This window comes from Hyperolius riggenbachi, chromosome 2 (assembly GCF_040937935.1).
Source record: "Hyperolius riggenbachi isolate aHypRig1 chromosome 2, aHypRig1.pri, whole genome shotgun sequence".
NCBI classification, from domain to species: Eukaryota; Metazoa; Chordata; class Amphibia; order Anura; family Hyperoliidae; genus Hyperolius; species Hyperolius riggenbachi.
This window is the reverse complement of record NC_090647.1, coordinates 529,531,402-529,548,579: the sequence shown is the minus strand read 5'-3', so window position 1 is coordinate 529,548,579 and position 17,178 is coordinate 529,531,402. Positions and strand designations below refer to the sequence as shown.

The 17,178-nt window shown below is 47.3% G+C and overlaps 1 protein-coding gene across 16 annotated transcripts in view; it reads left to right on the top strand.

Annotated features, from left to right (window-relative positions):
• The window catches only part of EPHA6 (EPH receptor A6), a 1,277,595-nt gene that overhangs the window by 631,482 nt on the left and 628,935 nt on the right, over nucleotides 1-17,178 (top strand). For all 16 annotated transcript variants that reach the window (XM_068270648.1, XM_068270650.1, XM_068270649.1 and 13 more), the window contains one exon: nucleotides 16,433-16,588. In XM_068270648.1, coding sequence (XP_068126749.1) covers nucleotides 16,433-16,588 — 156 coding nt within the window. The remainder of the gene's footprint in view (nucleotides 1-16,432; nucleotides 16,589-17,178) is intronic.

The following is a 17,178-nucleotide window of genomic DNA, read 5'->3' as shown; positions in this document are numbered from 1 at the left end:
AGCCTGACAGCACCATCAGGAACACAGAAACCAATGGGGAACGGAAGGCACAGAACACACTGCCTACAAAAACCTGAAGTTCTACTCCACTTCCTATGCGTATCCAAGCGGCCATTTCGGATGGGGACACATGGGCCAAGCATGTCTAGAGTGGAGCAGCAGTGACAGACATGCTGAAGCTGTTTGGCAGAATGTCGGAGGTGGAGGTGAGGCCTACAGTGGAGGAGCCTGATTCTACAGGTGCACCAGGTGCACCTTCTGCTGACCCCAACATTTTTTTTTTTAAATTTCGCTATTTTTTGCCCACGGATCTGGATGGCAGCCTGATGCATGCCTGATACAAACGGACCGGATCCAGATCGGAACCATATGGTTCTGATCAGGATCAAGTCAGGATCCGATCAGGATCCGGTCCGTTTACTTGCCAAAACGTCAAAAGTCAAACAAAATTGTACTGTAGAAAAGAGGTATATAATAATTTATGAACACGAGCAGAAATCATCAAAATCACTGACAACCTCTGTACATAGTCGTGGCATAGATAGAGCCCAATGATTCCTCAAGTTAAGTGGTGTGGTTACTGGTTAGATGACAATCTCAAGTGAAACTATGGCAGGAGTACATGTTGTGGTGGTACTGCTTGAGTTGGGCGTTGGGTGGTGCCGCTAATAGTAAAATATCGCTAATTTAAATTACCAAATCAATTTACCAAAACCAATACTTTACTATGCACTACCCGACACCCATTTGCACCTGAACTCTCCCTTCTAAATGCATAAACAACCCCCCCCCCCCCCCCCCTTCTGATGCTTAACCATTTCTTTAAGTGCGAAAACTGATCCTCTCTGCCTAATGCCGAATCCTATTGTAAGTGTGTAAACACTAAGTGCTGGACTCCCCACCAAATACCTCCCCCCCCCCCCCCCCCTTCCGCCCCGGTATGTGCCGAACTTGAACCACCCACTAAATGTCTAAACACCAGTGGTGCTCAGCAGAGCTCGAATATTCGAGTAGCTCGAATATTCGAGCTCTTTTCCAGCTATTCGAGCTCGGTATTCGAGCTCCGAATAGCTGGAGCTATTCGAATGGGCTATCCGAGTACACTCGAATAGCCCATTCACTATTCGAGCTATTCGAGCAACCCGGCGCTATTCGAGCTCGGTACCGAGCTCGAATAGCGTCATAGCCCAGATTGATGTCCTTAGAGCCAATCAGAGGGCTCCCAGGCCCTCTGACGGCAGCCAATCACAGAGGGGGACCCTGGCCAGCCCCTACCCTATAAATAGCGGCCGCCATGTTCCGTTTCTCCATGCTTGCCTGAGACTTGTACAGAGAGAGAGTTGCTCCTTTGTGCTTTGGCTTAGCAAGTGCTCTATTGTGATCATTTACCTAGCATTTTTGCTCACCTACACCTGCCATATACACCTATATTGTTGTTAGTTAGATAGACATTGTATTTTAGTTAGTAGCTTGTGTGTTACATTAGAGACAGGCAGCTGCTGCAAGCTTACAGGTTTAGGCCTCAGGGGGGCCTTGCCTCTGTGGGCAGCTGTCCTCTGTTTATTTCTCTCATCTATACCAGTATTTCTGCTGTCCTTTACTAATAGTATTGTAGTTATACTGTACTAGGAGTAGGACACTCACTGACTGTCACTGTTTATAGGCTACTAGCTAGCTCCTGCGTGTGTGCACTCACTCACTGTCTGTGTGTACACACACTCTATTTCCTTCTGATCGCTGATTGATTATTGTAATTAGTTAGTTCTACTTACTGTTACTAGTTACTCTTACTGTACTAGGAGTCTAGGACACTCAGTCACTGTCCATAGGCTACTAGCTCCTGCGTGCGGTCACTCACTGTCTGAGTGTACACACACCCACACTCCATTTCCTTCTGATCGCTGATTGATTATTGTAATTAGTTAGTTCTACTTACTGTTACTACTTACTCTTACTGTACTAGGAGTCTAGGACACTCAGTCACTGTGTTCATAGGCTACTAGCTCCTGCGTGCGTGCACTCACTGTCTGAGTGTACACACACCCACACTCCATTTCCTTCTGATCGCTGATTGATTATTGTAATTAGTTAGTTCTACTTACTGTTACTACTTACTCTTACTGTACTAGGAGTCTAGGACACTCAGTCACTGTGTTCATAGGCTACTAGCTCCTGCGTGCGTGCACTCACTGTCTGAGTGTACACACACCCACACTCCATTTCCTTCTGATCGCTGATTGATTATTGTAATTAGTTAGTTCTACTTACTGTTACTACTTACTCTTACTGTACTAGGAGTCTAGGACACTCAGTCACTGTGTTGATAGGCTACTAGCTCCTGCGTGCGTGCACTCACTGTCTGAGTGTACACACACCCACACTCCATTTCCTTCTGATCGCTGATTGATTATTGTAATTAGTTAGTTCTTCTTACTGTTACTACTTACTCTTACTGTACTAGGAGTCTAGGACACTCAGTCACTGTGTTCATAGGCTACTAGCTCCTGCGTGCGTGCACTCACTGTCTGAGTGTACACACACCCACACTCCATTTCCTTCTGATCGCTGATTGATTATTGTAATTAGTTAGTTCTACTTACTGTTACTACTTACTCTTACTGTACTAGGAGTCTAGGACACTCAGTCACTGTGTTCATAGGCTACTAGCTCCTGCGTGCGTGCACTCACTGTCTGAGTGTACACACACCCACACTCCATTTCCTTCTGATCGCTGATTGATTATTGTAATTAGTTAGTTCTACTTACTGTTACTACTTACTCTTACTGTACTAGGAGTCTAGGACACTCAGTCACTGTGTTCATAGGCTACTAGCTCCTGCGTGCGTGCACTCACTGTCTGAGTGTACACACACCCACACTCCATTTCCTTCTGATCGCTGATTGATTATTGTAATTAGTTAGTTCTACTTACTGTTACTACTTACTCTTACTGTACTAGGAGTCTAGGACACTCAGTCACTGTGTTGATAGGCTACTAGCTCCTGCGTGCGTGCACTCACTGTCTGAGTGTACACACACCCACACTCCATTTCCTTCTGATCGCTGATTGATTATTGTAATTAGTTAGTTCTTCTTACTGTTACTACTTACTCTTACTGTACTAGGAGTCTAGGACACTCAGTCACTGTGTTCATAGGCTACTAGCTCCTGCGTGCGTGCACTCACTGTCTGAGTGTACACACACCCACACTCCATTTCCTTCTGATCGCTGATTGATTATTGTAATTAGTTAGTTCTACTTACTGTTACTACTTACTCTTACTGTACTAGGAGTCTAGGACACTCAGTCACTGTGTTCATAGGCTACTAGCTCCTGCGTGCGTGCACTCACTGTCTGAGTGTACACACACCCACACTCCATTTCCTTCTGATCGCTGATTGATTATTGTAATTAGTTAGTTCTACTTACTGTTACTACTTACTCTTACTGTACTAGGAGTCTAGGACACTCAGTCACTGTGTTCATAGGCTACTAGCTCCTGCGTGCGTGCACTCACTGTCTGAGTGTACACACACCCACACTCCATTTCCTTCTGATCGCTGATTGATTATTGTAATTAGTTAGTTCTACTTACTGTTACTACTTACTCTTACTGTACTAGGAGTCTAGGACACTCAGTCACTGTGTTGATAGGCTACTAGCTCCTGCGTGCGTGCACTCACTGTCTGAGTGTACACACACCCACACTCCATTTCCTTCTGATCGCTGATTGATTATTGTAATTAGTTAGTTCTTCTTACTGTTACTACTTACTCTTACTGTACTAGGAGTCTAGGACACTCAGTCACTGTGTTCATAGGCTACTAGCTCCTGCGTGCGTGCACTCACTGTCTGAGTGTACACACACCCACACTCCATTTCCTTCTGATCGCTGATTGATTATTGTAATTAGTTAGTTCTACTTACTGTTACTACTTACTCTTACTGTACTAGGAGTCTAGGACACTCAGTCACTGTGTTCATAGGCTACTAGCTCCTGCGTGCGTGCACTCACTGTCTGAGTGTACACACACCCACACTCCATTTCCTTCTGATCGCTGATTGATTATTGTAATTAGTTAGTTCTACTTACTGTTACTACTTACTCTTACTGTACTAGGAGTCTAGGACACTCAGTCACTGTGTTCATAGTCTACTAGCTCCTGCGTGCGTGCACTCACTGTCTGAGTGTACACACACCCACACTCCATTTCCTTCTGATCGCTGATTGATTATTGTAATTAGTTAGTTCTACTTACTGTTACTACTTACTCTTACTGTACTAGGAGTCTAGGACACTCAGTCACTGTGTTCATAGGCTACTAGCTCCTGCGTGCGTGCACTCACTGTCTGAGTGTACACACACCCACACTCCATTTCCTTCTGATCGCTGATTGATTATTGTAATTAGTTAGTTCTACTTACTGTTACTACTTACTCTTACTGTACTAGGAGTCTAGGACACTCAGTCACTGTGTTGATAGGCTACTAGCTCCTGCGTGCGTGCACTCACTGTCTGAGTGTACACACACCCACACTCCATTTCCTTCTGATCGCTGATTGATTATTGTAATTAGTTAGTTCTTCTTACTGTTACTACTTACTCTTACTGTACTAGGAGTCTAGGACACTCAGTCACTGTGTTCATAGGCTACTAGCTCCTGCGTGCGTGCACTCACTGTCTGAGTGTACACACACCCACACTCCATTTCCTTCTGATCGCTGATTGATTATTGTAATTAGTTAGTTCTACTTACTGTTACTACTTACTCTTACTGTACTAGGAGTCTAGGACACTCAGTCACTGTGTTCATAGGCTACTAGCTCCTGCGTGCGTGCACTCACTGTCTGAGTGTACACACACCCACACTCCATTTCCTTCTGATCGCTGATTGATTATTGTAATTAGTTAGTTCTTCTTACTGTTACTACTTACTCTTACTGTACTAGGAGTCTAGGACACTCAGTCACTGTGTTCATAGGCTACTAGCTCCTGCGTGCGTGCACTCACTGTCTGAGTGTACACACACCCACACTCCATTTCCTTCTGATCGCTGATTGATTATTGTAATTAGTTAGTTCTACTTACTGTTACTACTTACTCTTACTGTACTAGGAGTCTAGGACACTCAGTCACTGTGTTCATAGGCTACTAGCTCCTGCGTGCGTGCACTCACTGTCTGAGTGTACACACACAACACACACTCTATTTCCTTCTGATCGCTGATTGATTATCGTAATTAGTTAGTTCTACTTACTGTTACTACTTACTCTTACTGTACTAGGAGTCTAGGACACTCAGTCACTGTCCATAGGCTACTAGCTCCTGCGTGCGTGCACTCACTGTCTGAGTGTACACACACTAAATTTACTTGTGATTACTACTGATTATTGTAACTGCTAGTTGTACTTCCTGACTGTTACTACTTACTTACTGTACTAGGGGACACTCACTCAGTCACCTCACCAACCAACCCACTCCATTAAAGTACCCCACTTTTCAGCCGCCCTTTTAAAAAACTTTTCTCTATACGCCCAAAACATTGAAGATGTCTGGAAGTGGCAGCCAGCGCGGTTTGGGCAAGGGGAAGGGCAGCAAGGGAATCAGGAGGAGAGGGAGCAGCATTGTGGCAAGCCGCGGCCGCGGGCGCGCCACCATGCACAGTTCCGCAGCAGCAGCAGCAGCGTCAGTGGCTAACATTCCTCCCATAGCCACTGGCCGTGGACGCCTTGGGCGCCGCCCAGCAGGAGCATCTGCAACTCACGCTGCAGAGACACAGCAGCAGCAGCGTGTAGCACCTGCTCCCATTTTCCTCCAGCCGGGTCGGAAACGTCCCATTGAGGAAAAGGATGCAGACACTGTGGTGCAACTCATGACGGAGGATGAGCAGCCCGCCATCAGCTCTGCATCCGAGGCCTCCACCCTCACCACCACCACCACCACCACCCCTGTTCGCAGCAGCCGCCCAGCAGGGTCTGGGGAGGAGGCCAGTTCACCGTCACTCGCCGACCTGTCATTCAGCAGTCTTTTGACCCCAGGCATCATGAGTAAATTGTCTGCTGTTGTTGGCGATCTTGAGGAGGAGATGCTGATGGGCACTTTGGGGGATGAGGGATTGGACAGCAAGACTGTGGCGACAGTCAAGCAGCCCATCCATGCATCAGGAGAGGAGTTTGGGGGGTCCTCATCCCAGCAGGACATGTTTCAGGAGGGGGAGGATGATGATGACCCGGTGACAGACAGAGACTGGGTGCCACCACCTCCAGGGGATGTCGTCCTCAGCAGCTCTGAGGAGGAGGAGGAGGATGCTCTTGTGGGCCTTGCAAGGAGGCGCATCATTGCAAGCATTGGCAGCAGCAGTAGGCAGGTCCCACAGCCTGCTGGTGTCTCAGGCTCAGCAGCAGCAGCAGCAGCATCTGCCAGTACCACCACCAGCCGCACCCAAGCCCCCCAAGCCCCCCCCCCCCAACCACCACAGGGAGACAGGCAGCAGCGCTTCCATGCCGTAGGGGGATGTTTAAGTCACCAATCTGGCGATATTTCACCATGCCCACTGTGTACAGCAAGTACGCCACTTGCAACCACTGTCAGCGGAAGTTGAGCAGAGGTGCAGACCCCTTAAAGTTCTGCACCAGCTCGCTCATCAACCACCTTGCGGCTAAACATTTCCACCAGCATGAGGAGTTCCAGAGGCTGAAGGCATCTGGTGCTGGCAGTGGCACCACACCCATCACTGCACAGCCTTCAGCAGCAGCAGCAGCAACAGCAGCCACCCGCCCTCCTGCTCCTCCAGCAGCACCAGCAGGAGTGCGGAAACGCACTGCTCCTCCCCCCTCTGCAACTCCTGCCGCCGACACTGAGGCCTGTTCTGGCAGCCAGTCCTCAGTGGCCTCCTCTGCTGTGTCTGCTGATTCCCGTGTCAGCAAAAGGCCACGCCAGAGCCTTTTGAGCGAGTCCTTCCAGGGGGTGGTTAGGGCTCTGCCTCCCAGCAGCCGTCGCGTGCGGCAGCTGAACGGCTTGCCGGCACGGGCCATGTGCTCCCAACTCCTGCCGTACACGCTCGTGCAGGAGGGGAGCGACATTCGTGCGCTGCTTGCTTGCGCAGCCCCAGACTGGCAGCTCCCCAGCAGACACTTCTTTGCCCGCAAGGCCATTCCTGCACTGCACCGCTTTGTGATGGCCAATGTGGAGCGAGGGCTGGAGCACGCGGTTGGTGAAAGGGTCCACGTCACCATGGACTCCTGGAGCAGCCGCTTCGGGACAGGCCGCTACCTGTCCTTCACTGTCCACTGGGTCAGCTTGGTGGAAGGGGGTGAGGATGGGAGAGCAGCAGCGGGCACAGCAGCAGCAGCAACACAGTGGGTGGTGCCACCCCGCAGGGTCAGGGGAACTGCAGCAGGTTCCTCCGATCCTCTGCCATCCTCCGGCACACCTGGCCAAACCCCCCGCCTCAGCAGCAGCGTGAAGGCCCGCCACTGCCAAGCGCTGCTGCACTTGGTCAGCCTTGGGAAGACCAAGCTGACGGCAACCCATGTGTTGGCCAAACTCCAGGAGCAGGAGAGGATTTGGCTGACCCCCAGAGGCCTCAGAGTCGGAGAGGTGGTGGCCGACAATGGGGCCAATCTGGTTGCCGCAATAGACAGGGGAAACCTGACCCACATCCCCTGTCTTGCCCACGTGCTGAACCTGGTGGTGCAGAAGTTCCTGCGCACCTACCAGGGGATGGGCGAACTGCTGGAAACGTCAAGGAATGTTGTGCGTCACTTCCGGCGCTCGGCTGCAGCCTGTGCGAGCCTGGAAGACGTGCAAAAGGAGCTGGATCTGCCACGCCATCGGCTGATCCTTGACGTTCCGACTCGCTGGAACTCCACCCTGGCGATGTTGGAGCGTCTGGTTGAACAGAGGCACGCTGTCAAACAGTACCTTGCCCTGGCCACTGTTTCCGCAGCTCAGAGAAGGGACAAGACCAGCAACATCCCGTCCATCGTCCCCGATGATGACTGGAGGCACATGCAGCAGGTGTGCTTTGTGCTGGCTCCCTTCCTGCAGGCCACAAACATGGTGAGCAGGGACCATGCTATGGTCTGCGAGTGGGTGCCCCTGGTTTCTCTGCTGAACAGGGCCCTCGATGCTTTGCTGGAACAGGGAGCGGCAGCCTTGGACCAGCAGGAGCGGCAACCAGCTGCGCAGTCCACCTCTGAGGGGGAGGAGGAGGAGGACTTGGTGGAGGTCCCTGACCTGGCTGCTGATGAGGGGGTTCAGCACAGCGCAGCTGAGTTGGTGCGGGGGTGGAGAGAGGATGAGGCGGCAGAGGAGGAGGATGAGGACAGCACTGACGTTGATGTGCCAGCAGACGTGGCCCGCCTCTTCCCAATGGCAGCGCACATGCTGACGTGCCTGCGCAGGGACCCCAGGGTGATCCAGATGAAGCAGAGGGAGGAGATCTGGATCAGCATGATGTTGGACCCACGCCTCAAGGGGAAGTTGAGCCAGTTCCTGCCGCCTGCAGGAGGAGACCCAGCGCAACAAATAAGGAGCTTGCAGCAGGCCCTTGTTGAGCGCTTGGAGGAAGCCTTCCCCCAGCCTTCCACCCCCACTGTCCAGCAGCCAGCACAGAGGCAGCAGCAGGTGCCTGCATCCAGCAGCAGCAAGCGCCCCACAGACCTGCTGTCTCTCAGCCACGAGCTCTACAGGACTGTAGAGGCTCCGGCAGCAGTGACTAGAGAGGAGATGCATGCAGCAGCATCCTCCTCCGGTCACAGCCAGCGCCTGACCCGCATGGTGGCTGACTACATGGGGTCGTACAGCGGGCTTGACAGCGATGCCCCTGTTGATCCCATGGAGTATTGGCTCAAGCGCATGGAGATCTGGAGCGAGCTGGCGCAGTACGCCCTGGAAGTGCTGTCCTGCCCCCCTTCCAGCGTGCTGTCCGAGCGCTGCTTCAGTGCAGCTGGTGGCGTGGTCACCGAGAAACGCTCACGTCTGTCTCACAAGTCTGTGGACAGACTGACGTTTCTCAAGATGAACCAGGCGTGGGTGGAAGGCGAGTTCCTGGCCCCTGTTGTCGGCGAGAGGGGGACATGAACTGGCTGCCGGAACCATCGTTAATGTGCCTTACCACCCTTTACCACCTCCTGGCTCCTGCTCACTAAGCCAGCCTGGTTCACTTTGACTATTACGTCGCCTGCAGCCACACATTTTACACCTACAGTGGGCTGCTGTGTACTGCCCTTCTGCTGTCTGTCTGTGTTTCCCACTGCCAGGGTACACAGAATTACCTTCTTCTGCTGCCACTCTGCCACCAGCTATTACGTCAAACAATAGCTATATTGGTTGTAAAACCAAAAACCAAAAAAACATTAAAAAAAAAAAAAAGGTTTAATTTTTCTGAGGTGCCCGGGTTGAAAACTGTGTTGTCCCAGTTGTGTATTGGACACAATGTGGGCTGCACGACCGCTGTCTGGGACCTCCTGTTGTGTTTATTTACAGCCCTGGTATCACCGCTAGGTACCAGGGCTATTATGTCACGCTGCCTACCTGCTGCCACACTCACACTGCTCCTCCATACCTCCTCCTGCTGCTGCTGCTGCTGTCTGTCTGTGTTTCCCACTGCCAGGGTACACAGATGATTTACCTTCTGCTGCCACTCTGCCACCAGCTATTACGTCAAACAATAGCTGCTCGCCTACTCCTCCATTCCTCCTCCTGCTGCTGCTGTCTGTCTGTGTTTCCCACTGCCAGGGTACACAGAATTACCTTCTTCTGCTGCCACTCTGCCACCAGCTATTACGTCAAACAATAGCTATATTGGTTGTAAAACCAAAAACCAAAAAACCATTAAAAAAAAAAAAAGGTTTAATTTTTCTGAGGTGCCCGGGTTGAAAACTGTGTTGTCCCAGTTGTGTATTGGACACAATGTGGGCTGCACGACCGCTGTCTGGGACCTCCTGTTGTGTTTATTTACAGCCCTGGTATCACCGCTAGGTACCAGGGCTATTATGTCACGGCGAGCTGCCTGCCTCATTGACTGCCTGCTGCCACACACTCATCCTCCTCCTCCTGCTGCTGAATTTACCTCCTGCTGTCTTTGTGTTTCCACTGCCAGGGAGCACATACAATGGCGCTTCCAACATGCGTGCGCCCACCAGCTATTTGTTACGCTCAAAAATAGCTGCATTTCTTTAAAAAAAAATTGAAAAGAGAAATACGTGAAGATGATGAAGAAGAAGATGAAAAAGAAGAAGAAGATAAAGAAGAAGAAGATGAAGAAGATGAAGAAGAAGAAGATGAAGAAGAAGATGAAGAAGAAGATGAAGAAGAAGATGAAAAAGAAGATGAAAAAGAAGAAGAAGATGAAGAAGAAGAAGATGAAGAAGAAGAAGAAGAAGAAGAAGAAGATGAAGAAGAAGAAGATGAAGAAGAAGAAGATGAAGAAGAAGAAGAAGAAGAAGATGAAGAAGAAGAAGATGAAGAAGAAGAAGATGAAGAAGAAGAAGAAGAAGAAGATGAAGAAGAAGAAGATGAAGAAGATGAAGATGAAGAAGAAGAAGAAGATGAAGATGAAGATGAAGAAGAAGATGAAGAAGATGAAGAAGAAGATGATGAAGAAGAAGAAGAAGAAGAAGAAGATGATGAAGAAGAAGAAGAAGAAGAAGATGAAGAAGAAGAAGAAGAAGAAGAAGAAGAAGAAGATATAGAAGAAGATCTAGAAGAAGAAGAAAGATAAAGAAGAAGAAGAACAAGTATATACAGTAACACTACTGAACAAAATTTAGGACACAACTTCTCTTTCCACATTTTTTTTTAAAGGAACATCCCCACATAATCACTTGCTGTTGTTACTTGGAAAAAAAGATGTTTCTTGCATCATTCACCCTCAAAACAAGTGTTGGAAGCTATTTAAGGCCAATTCGAATAGTCAGCTCGAATAGTGAGCTCGAATACCGACTCGAATAGTGAGCTCGAAGTCCGAGGTCGAATCGAATAGTAAAAATTATTCGACTCGAATATTCGACTGACCTCGAATAATTTACTATTCGAATTCGACCAAACTCGAATTTTAAAAAGGGGTATTTGAGCATCACTACTAAACACCCCACCAATGCCCTAACTGAACCTCCTAACACACTCACCCAAACAACTGAGACAATCGACTCCTGCCCGCATCGGACGCCCAACTCACCGCTTGGGCCCCCGATTACCGGTATTTAACACATGCATCTATTAGATGCCTGACGATCCCTGTGCTCTAATGACCTGATCCTCTATGGCACTGTCCCCTCTTTACCAGCATGTACTGTCCCCTTGTACAGACAACCCCTCCCTCCCAAATACGGCCCCTGACACCTTTTCAAACAATAAGGTTGATTCACAAACTGTATCTAATGGATTACCTCTCCTTATCTGGCTTATCTCTTGAATTTTCCTTTTTAATCCAGGATTTATCTCTCCCTGGAGCATATGCACAAAACTTTAGTAAAGTTGCTATGCACAGAGAGAGCACTGAAATGTTACCAATAATTATGATAGCAAGGTAGTGCGCATTGTGCATCGAGAGCAACATGCATTACCCAGGTAATGCAAGCGTTGCTAGGGTATAACATGCTAGGCTACTTGTGTAACACACATTACCATAGCAACGCTCATGTTACGTAAGTAACTTGAGTCACACTAGTCACACTGGTTTATCCCATGAATTATCCCCTTATCTGTTTTATCTCATCAATTATCTCCCTCAACTGTTTTACCTTAAAGCAGATCCAAGATTAAAAATTAACTATTACACGTAACTTGTCTAAATATCTTATCTAAAGTTTACATAGTTTACACAGCAAATCTAGCTGCAAACAGCTTCAACAGTATATGATTATTTCTTCCTGTGATACAATGAGAGCAGCCATGTTCTGCTTGTGATCATTACACACAGGCAAGCTGCTCTGCATCTCCAGCCCTCAGCCTGTGAAACCTTCACTCCCCTCTCCTCCCCTCTGCCTCTGAAATCTCTGGCTAGTAACCTCCTCCTACTCCTGCCCAGACTGAGCTCCCATAAGCCCTTGCTACATGGGTCTCAGAGTGCCAAGGCACTGGAGTATATGATTATTTCTTCCTGTGATACAATGAGAGCAGCCATGTTCTGCTTGTGATCGTTACACACAGGCAAGCTGCTCTGCATCTCCAGCCCTCAGCCTGTGAAAACTTCACTCCCCTCTCCTCCCCTCTGCCTCTGAAATCTCTGGCTAGTAACAACCTCCTACTCCTGCCCAAACTGAGCTCCCATAAGCCCTTGCTACATGGGTCTCAGAGTGCCAAGGCACTGGAGGAGCTGTGAGCGAGGCTTGTTTGGTTTATAGGGAATTAGGGTATTTAAAAAAAAAAAAAGTATTAGGCTTGAAGAATGCCCTATAAACTATACGTAAGGAACACAATGATGCAATGAGTAAAAGTTTATCTCGGATCCACTTTAAGAATGATTTATTTTTATCGGTTAATCCCATTACTTTTCTCTCCTTGGGCCTGATTCAAGTAGCTACAGCAAATTGCCATGTGCAGGCAGCGCATGGCAATATCATGGTGCTTATGCCATTGCCAGCAGAGCATTCCGTGCTGCACACTGCGCAATAAGTGCGACTGGTGGCACATGAGTAGAGTGAGCATTGCTGCCATAACATGCTGCCTGTTGTGCATGGATGTTAAATTGAACAAGAGAAAGGACATGGAATGGGAAGGGGGCTGCAATACATGGACGTTAAACATTAGGTACAGAATCAGTTGGTTTATTGTCTCAATGTACACATAAGATCTTTGTAAACCAATGAACGTTACTCATTTCAGGACCTCACATGGACCCCTTTATTAAGGTGTTTGGGCAGAAGAGTATTTGGTAAAATCTTTTGTCTGAATAACCTGACAAAGGGGGAACCTGCGAGGCCCCAAAACGATTGTCGGTTGATGATTGTCACCTTGCTATTTCCATAAAGTTAGCGATTCTATTGACTTCTCATACATGGAAGAGGGGCTGCACATAAGAGAGCCACAAGAACTTAGGGGTAGAAAAGTATACATGCGGCCTAGTTCATAAACTAAAAGTGGGATAAAACTCTGATATAACATTCAACAAAAATGTGTTTTTCTACTTTTTATTATCCATACAGTTATCATGTTTGCTTTTGTGCATAAGTAATATTGTCTTGTTCCCAAAGTACAGTTTATCTGCTCTGAGAGCTCCCATTGCATTTTATTTCATAGCTGCTGTATGTATATATGCAAATCTATCTAGTGATCACTTCTCTGCTGCACACATACTAGAAGCAGAGAGAGCTCAGTTTCAGCACTGCTAATGTTTACTAAATGTATCTAATAAAGATATGTAAACAAAATATACTGTTATCACCTCTTTGGATGCGGCCAGAAGCTTTACAAGGAATCAATGAGCGTTTCTCTTTAGAACAAAGTGCGCTGTGTTTAACTGTTTGAATGATGTTCTGTTCAGCTGCAATTTTTTTTTTCTTTTCTTTCGTGGTAGAAGATTTTACGATGTAAATAATCTTTTAGAACAGAAAAGTTTCATACCACTTTAAGTACCTATCAGCTGATTAGTCAATTTAGATGACAGGCGTTGGTCATTAACATTTACAGTCTTATCAGCCTTGTGCAAAGATCCAGTTTAGCCCAGCAGAGTTCATATTCTATGTAAAGCAAAAAATAAATAAATAAATAAATAAAAGAACCCAAAAACAAACATTATGTTGTTGAATTTCAATTCTCATCTCCAGTCATCACTGTAAATCAGCAATAAAAACCCAAACCACATTCTAACCCCTTCAACACTCTATGTAAAAGTAAAATATTTTTTCCCCAGGAATTATGCTTGAAAACATCATTTCATCATTTTTTATCGAACACATAACCGGATTTACTAGTGACTATTTTCCTGTTTGCCCCGAATTCGACTTTAAGCTCAGCCACTTGCCGTGTTACTGGGAACATTACTGTAAGTGCCAGCTAACTGCCAGAGAAGTTGGCCGACATGAATCCTGTTTAGTCAGAGCAGAAGCAGGTTTAGTGCCCCGGAGTGTAGCTGCTAAGCACAGTTTCTCAGCCGATAAAATATTTATATATATCTGTATATTATGACATATGCACGCGGCACTGACAATATTTTACAAAGTCAGGCAGAAGAAGGGACGCGTACGTGAAATAAAGGCACCAGGAAATTTGCCGATAGTAGAATATAGGTTACATTGACTGATATTCGACTATTTAGAGTGTTAATTTTGTTAGTAAAATATCGGTTAATATTACCAATATTTTACTACAGCTAAACCTAACCCTGCTCTCACACAGAAACCTCCCCCTCCAATGCTTAACCCTAACCATCCCCCTCTGATGCCTAACTCTAACCACCCTCCTCTGATGCCTAAACCTAACCACCCCCCTCCGATGCCTAACCCTAACCACCCCCTCTAATGCTTAACCCTAACCACCCCTCCAATGCTTTATCCTAACCATCCCCTCTGATGCCTAACCTTTAAAACCCTACTTCCTGCCACCTAACCATAACTGTCCACCCCCAACACAAACCCCCTTCTTGACGCCTAACCTTAACCACCCACCACCACCACAAACCTCCTTGCTAATGCCTAACCTTGCTCGCGTCCACCCCAGCCATTAATCTCTTTACTGACAATTACCTTTAACCCCCCCCCCCCCGTGCAAACCCCCTTCCTAATGCCTAAACGTACCTGTCCACCCCTGCCATTAACACCTTTCCTGACACCTAACCTTAACGATTCCCCCAGAGCACACCCCATTCTTGATGCCTAACCTTAATACCTCCCACCACCACCTCAAACCCCCCTTCCTGACGTCTAACCTTAACTGTCCACCCCCACCACAAACCCCCTTCCTGACACCTAACCTTAAAGGAACACTATTAGACCCAGTGTTCTAAAATGACAATGTACAAATAATGTCTAAGTACCTGTGTAAACATTTTCCTACTTTTTATGTTAAGTATCAGAGGCAAAAGTGTGTAGATTTTAGCTATCTTTGGAATGTCTCATTTGTAAAGGTGAATCTCTGCAGTCTGACATGCTAAGGACAGTGTAATATTGAAGCAGAGTTATATGGAAAGCCTGTCAGGTGTCATGTTTCACACACACAATTACAAATGTTTATGTTGCACATAAGATACATTTCCTCTACTCTCTGCAGAAAGCTTAGTCAGAGAAAGGCAAAGCTTTCTCTCTCTCACACACAGAGTTAACAGATGCACTGTGAGGGAATCCACCCTCACCTCATGGCTCAGTCTGCGGTCAGATTTGCCTTCAGAAAAGTGTGAAAGGAATTAGTTAACAGTGAACAAAGAGATAAGATAAGCATTAATTCCTTTCCTGACACCTAACCTTAATCGCTCCCATAGCGCAAACACCCTTCTTGGTGGTTAACCTTAACATCCCCCCCACCACCACCACTACCACAAACCCATTTCCTGACACCTAACCTTAAAGAAGTCTGAAGCATTCTAAAAATCCTCTTATTTGACATTTATCTTCAGCAATATCAGCTGTCCTAAAAAGCCGCATTCCCACGGCAGAACGATGTCATTAAACCCCCCACATTTTGCTGCCGGGGAAGGCAGAGCTTAGCGCTGTAGCTCTGCCTTCATTAGCATCAATCCCCGCTGATCGCCACCTCTCCCCCGCCCCTCTCAGTGAAAGAAGACTGAGAGTGGCAGGGAGAGACAGTGATCAGCGGGGATTGACAGCAGAGCTACAGCACTAAGCTCTGCCTCTGTCAGGAAGCGCTCCCCACATTTTGACCCGGGAATTTGGTGGATTTATTGACATTGTTCTGCCACAGGAATGCAGCGTTTTAGCACTGCTGATATTGCTGAAGATCAATGTCAAATAAAAAGAGTTTTTTTTTAGAAGGTTTAAGACTCTCTTTAACTGCTTCCTCGGGGCGAAAATCTGACGCATAAAAAAAGAAAACCAATAATAACAACTATGAATTTTACTGGGACGCCCAGATTTCTGCTTAGGCGCCCGGTTGCAACTAATTTAATATTAGTACTAATGATGGCTCCCAAACTGTCCATTTACCGCAGGCGCCCACATTTCCCTGCTTCTGGTGGGACAGGACCCGGGGATACATAATCCTGGCTTTCTTTCTAAGGCTTCCCTGAGTTAAAAATGATCCTTTTTGCAATTAGTTACTGTCAGTGTGGGAAAACAGACATAATGAAGCAGTGCCTGCGAGGATTTACAATCTAATTGTGCTGTCTGAGGAGGCGTGAGATGAAGTGACTGGCCTGCAGTCACACCGAGCTCACACGGCGAGCCCGAGCAGGACTGTCAGCACGGAATGACAGATGAAATGAATGGGTGGAGGGACGGCAAACATTGACCGACTTGTCTTGTGTCTTGCAGCGTGTCGGCCTGGATTCTACAAGGCGTTTGCTGGGAATATCAAATGCTCCAAATGTCCTCCGCACAGCTTCACCTACGTCGAGGCTACGACTGTCTGCCAGTGTGAGAAGGGCTATTTCCGGGCAGAGAAAGACTCGCCGGCCATGGCTTGTACAAGTGAGTCTTATGCTTTTTGCTTCTTCTTTTTATACTCAAATTGTATAACGTCTTCCCTGCCTGGGATAACAACTTGTGCTGCTATTTAAAGTGACACTTGAAGTCTCGTTTTTTACCTTATTTTCTTATTCATCCTTCTTCAGCATTAAATTCTAAGCTGAATCAACGCATCCCGCGGCAGAATGAGTTATTTATAGCCATGAAATTGACCTGCAAACTTCCACGACTATGCAAGTCGTCGATTTTTCTGCCCGGTAGAGGCAGAGCTTTGCGCGGTAGTTCTGCCTCCTATCCAGTCAATCTCCTCCTCTCCCCACCCCTCTCAGTGAAAAAAGACAGAGGGGCGGGGAGAGGCAGAGATTGACTGGAGTAGAGGCAGAGCTGCTGCGCAAAGCTCTGCCTCTATCAGGAAACACAATGATGCGCGCCCTGGAACTTTTCAGGGCAATTTCAGGGCTATAAATAACTCATTCTGCAGCGGGGATGCAGTGATTCAGCTTAGAATTTAATGCTGAAGAAGGATGAATAAAAAAATAAGGTAAAAAACGAGACTTTAGTGTCTTTAAATTGTACCTGAGGTGACGTGACAT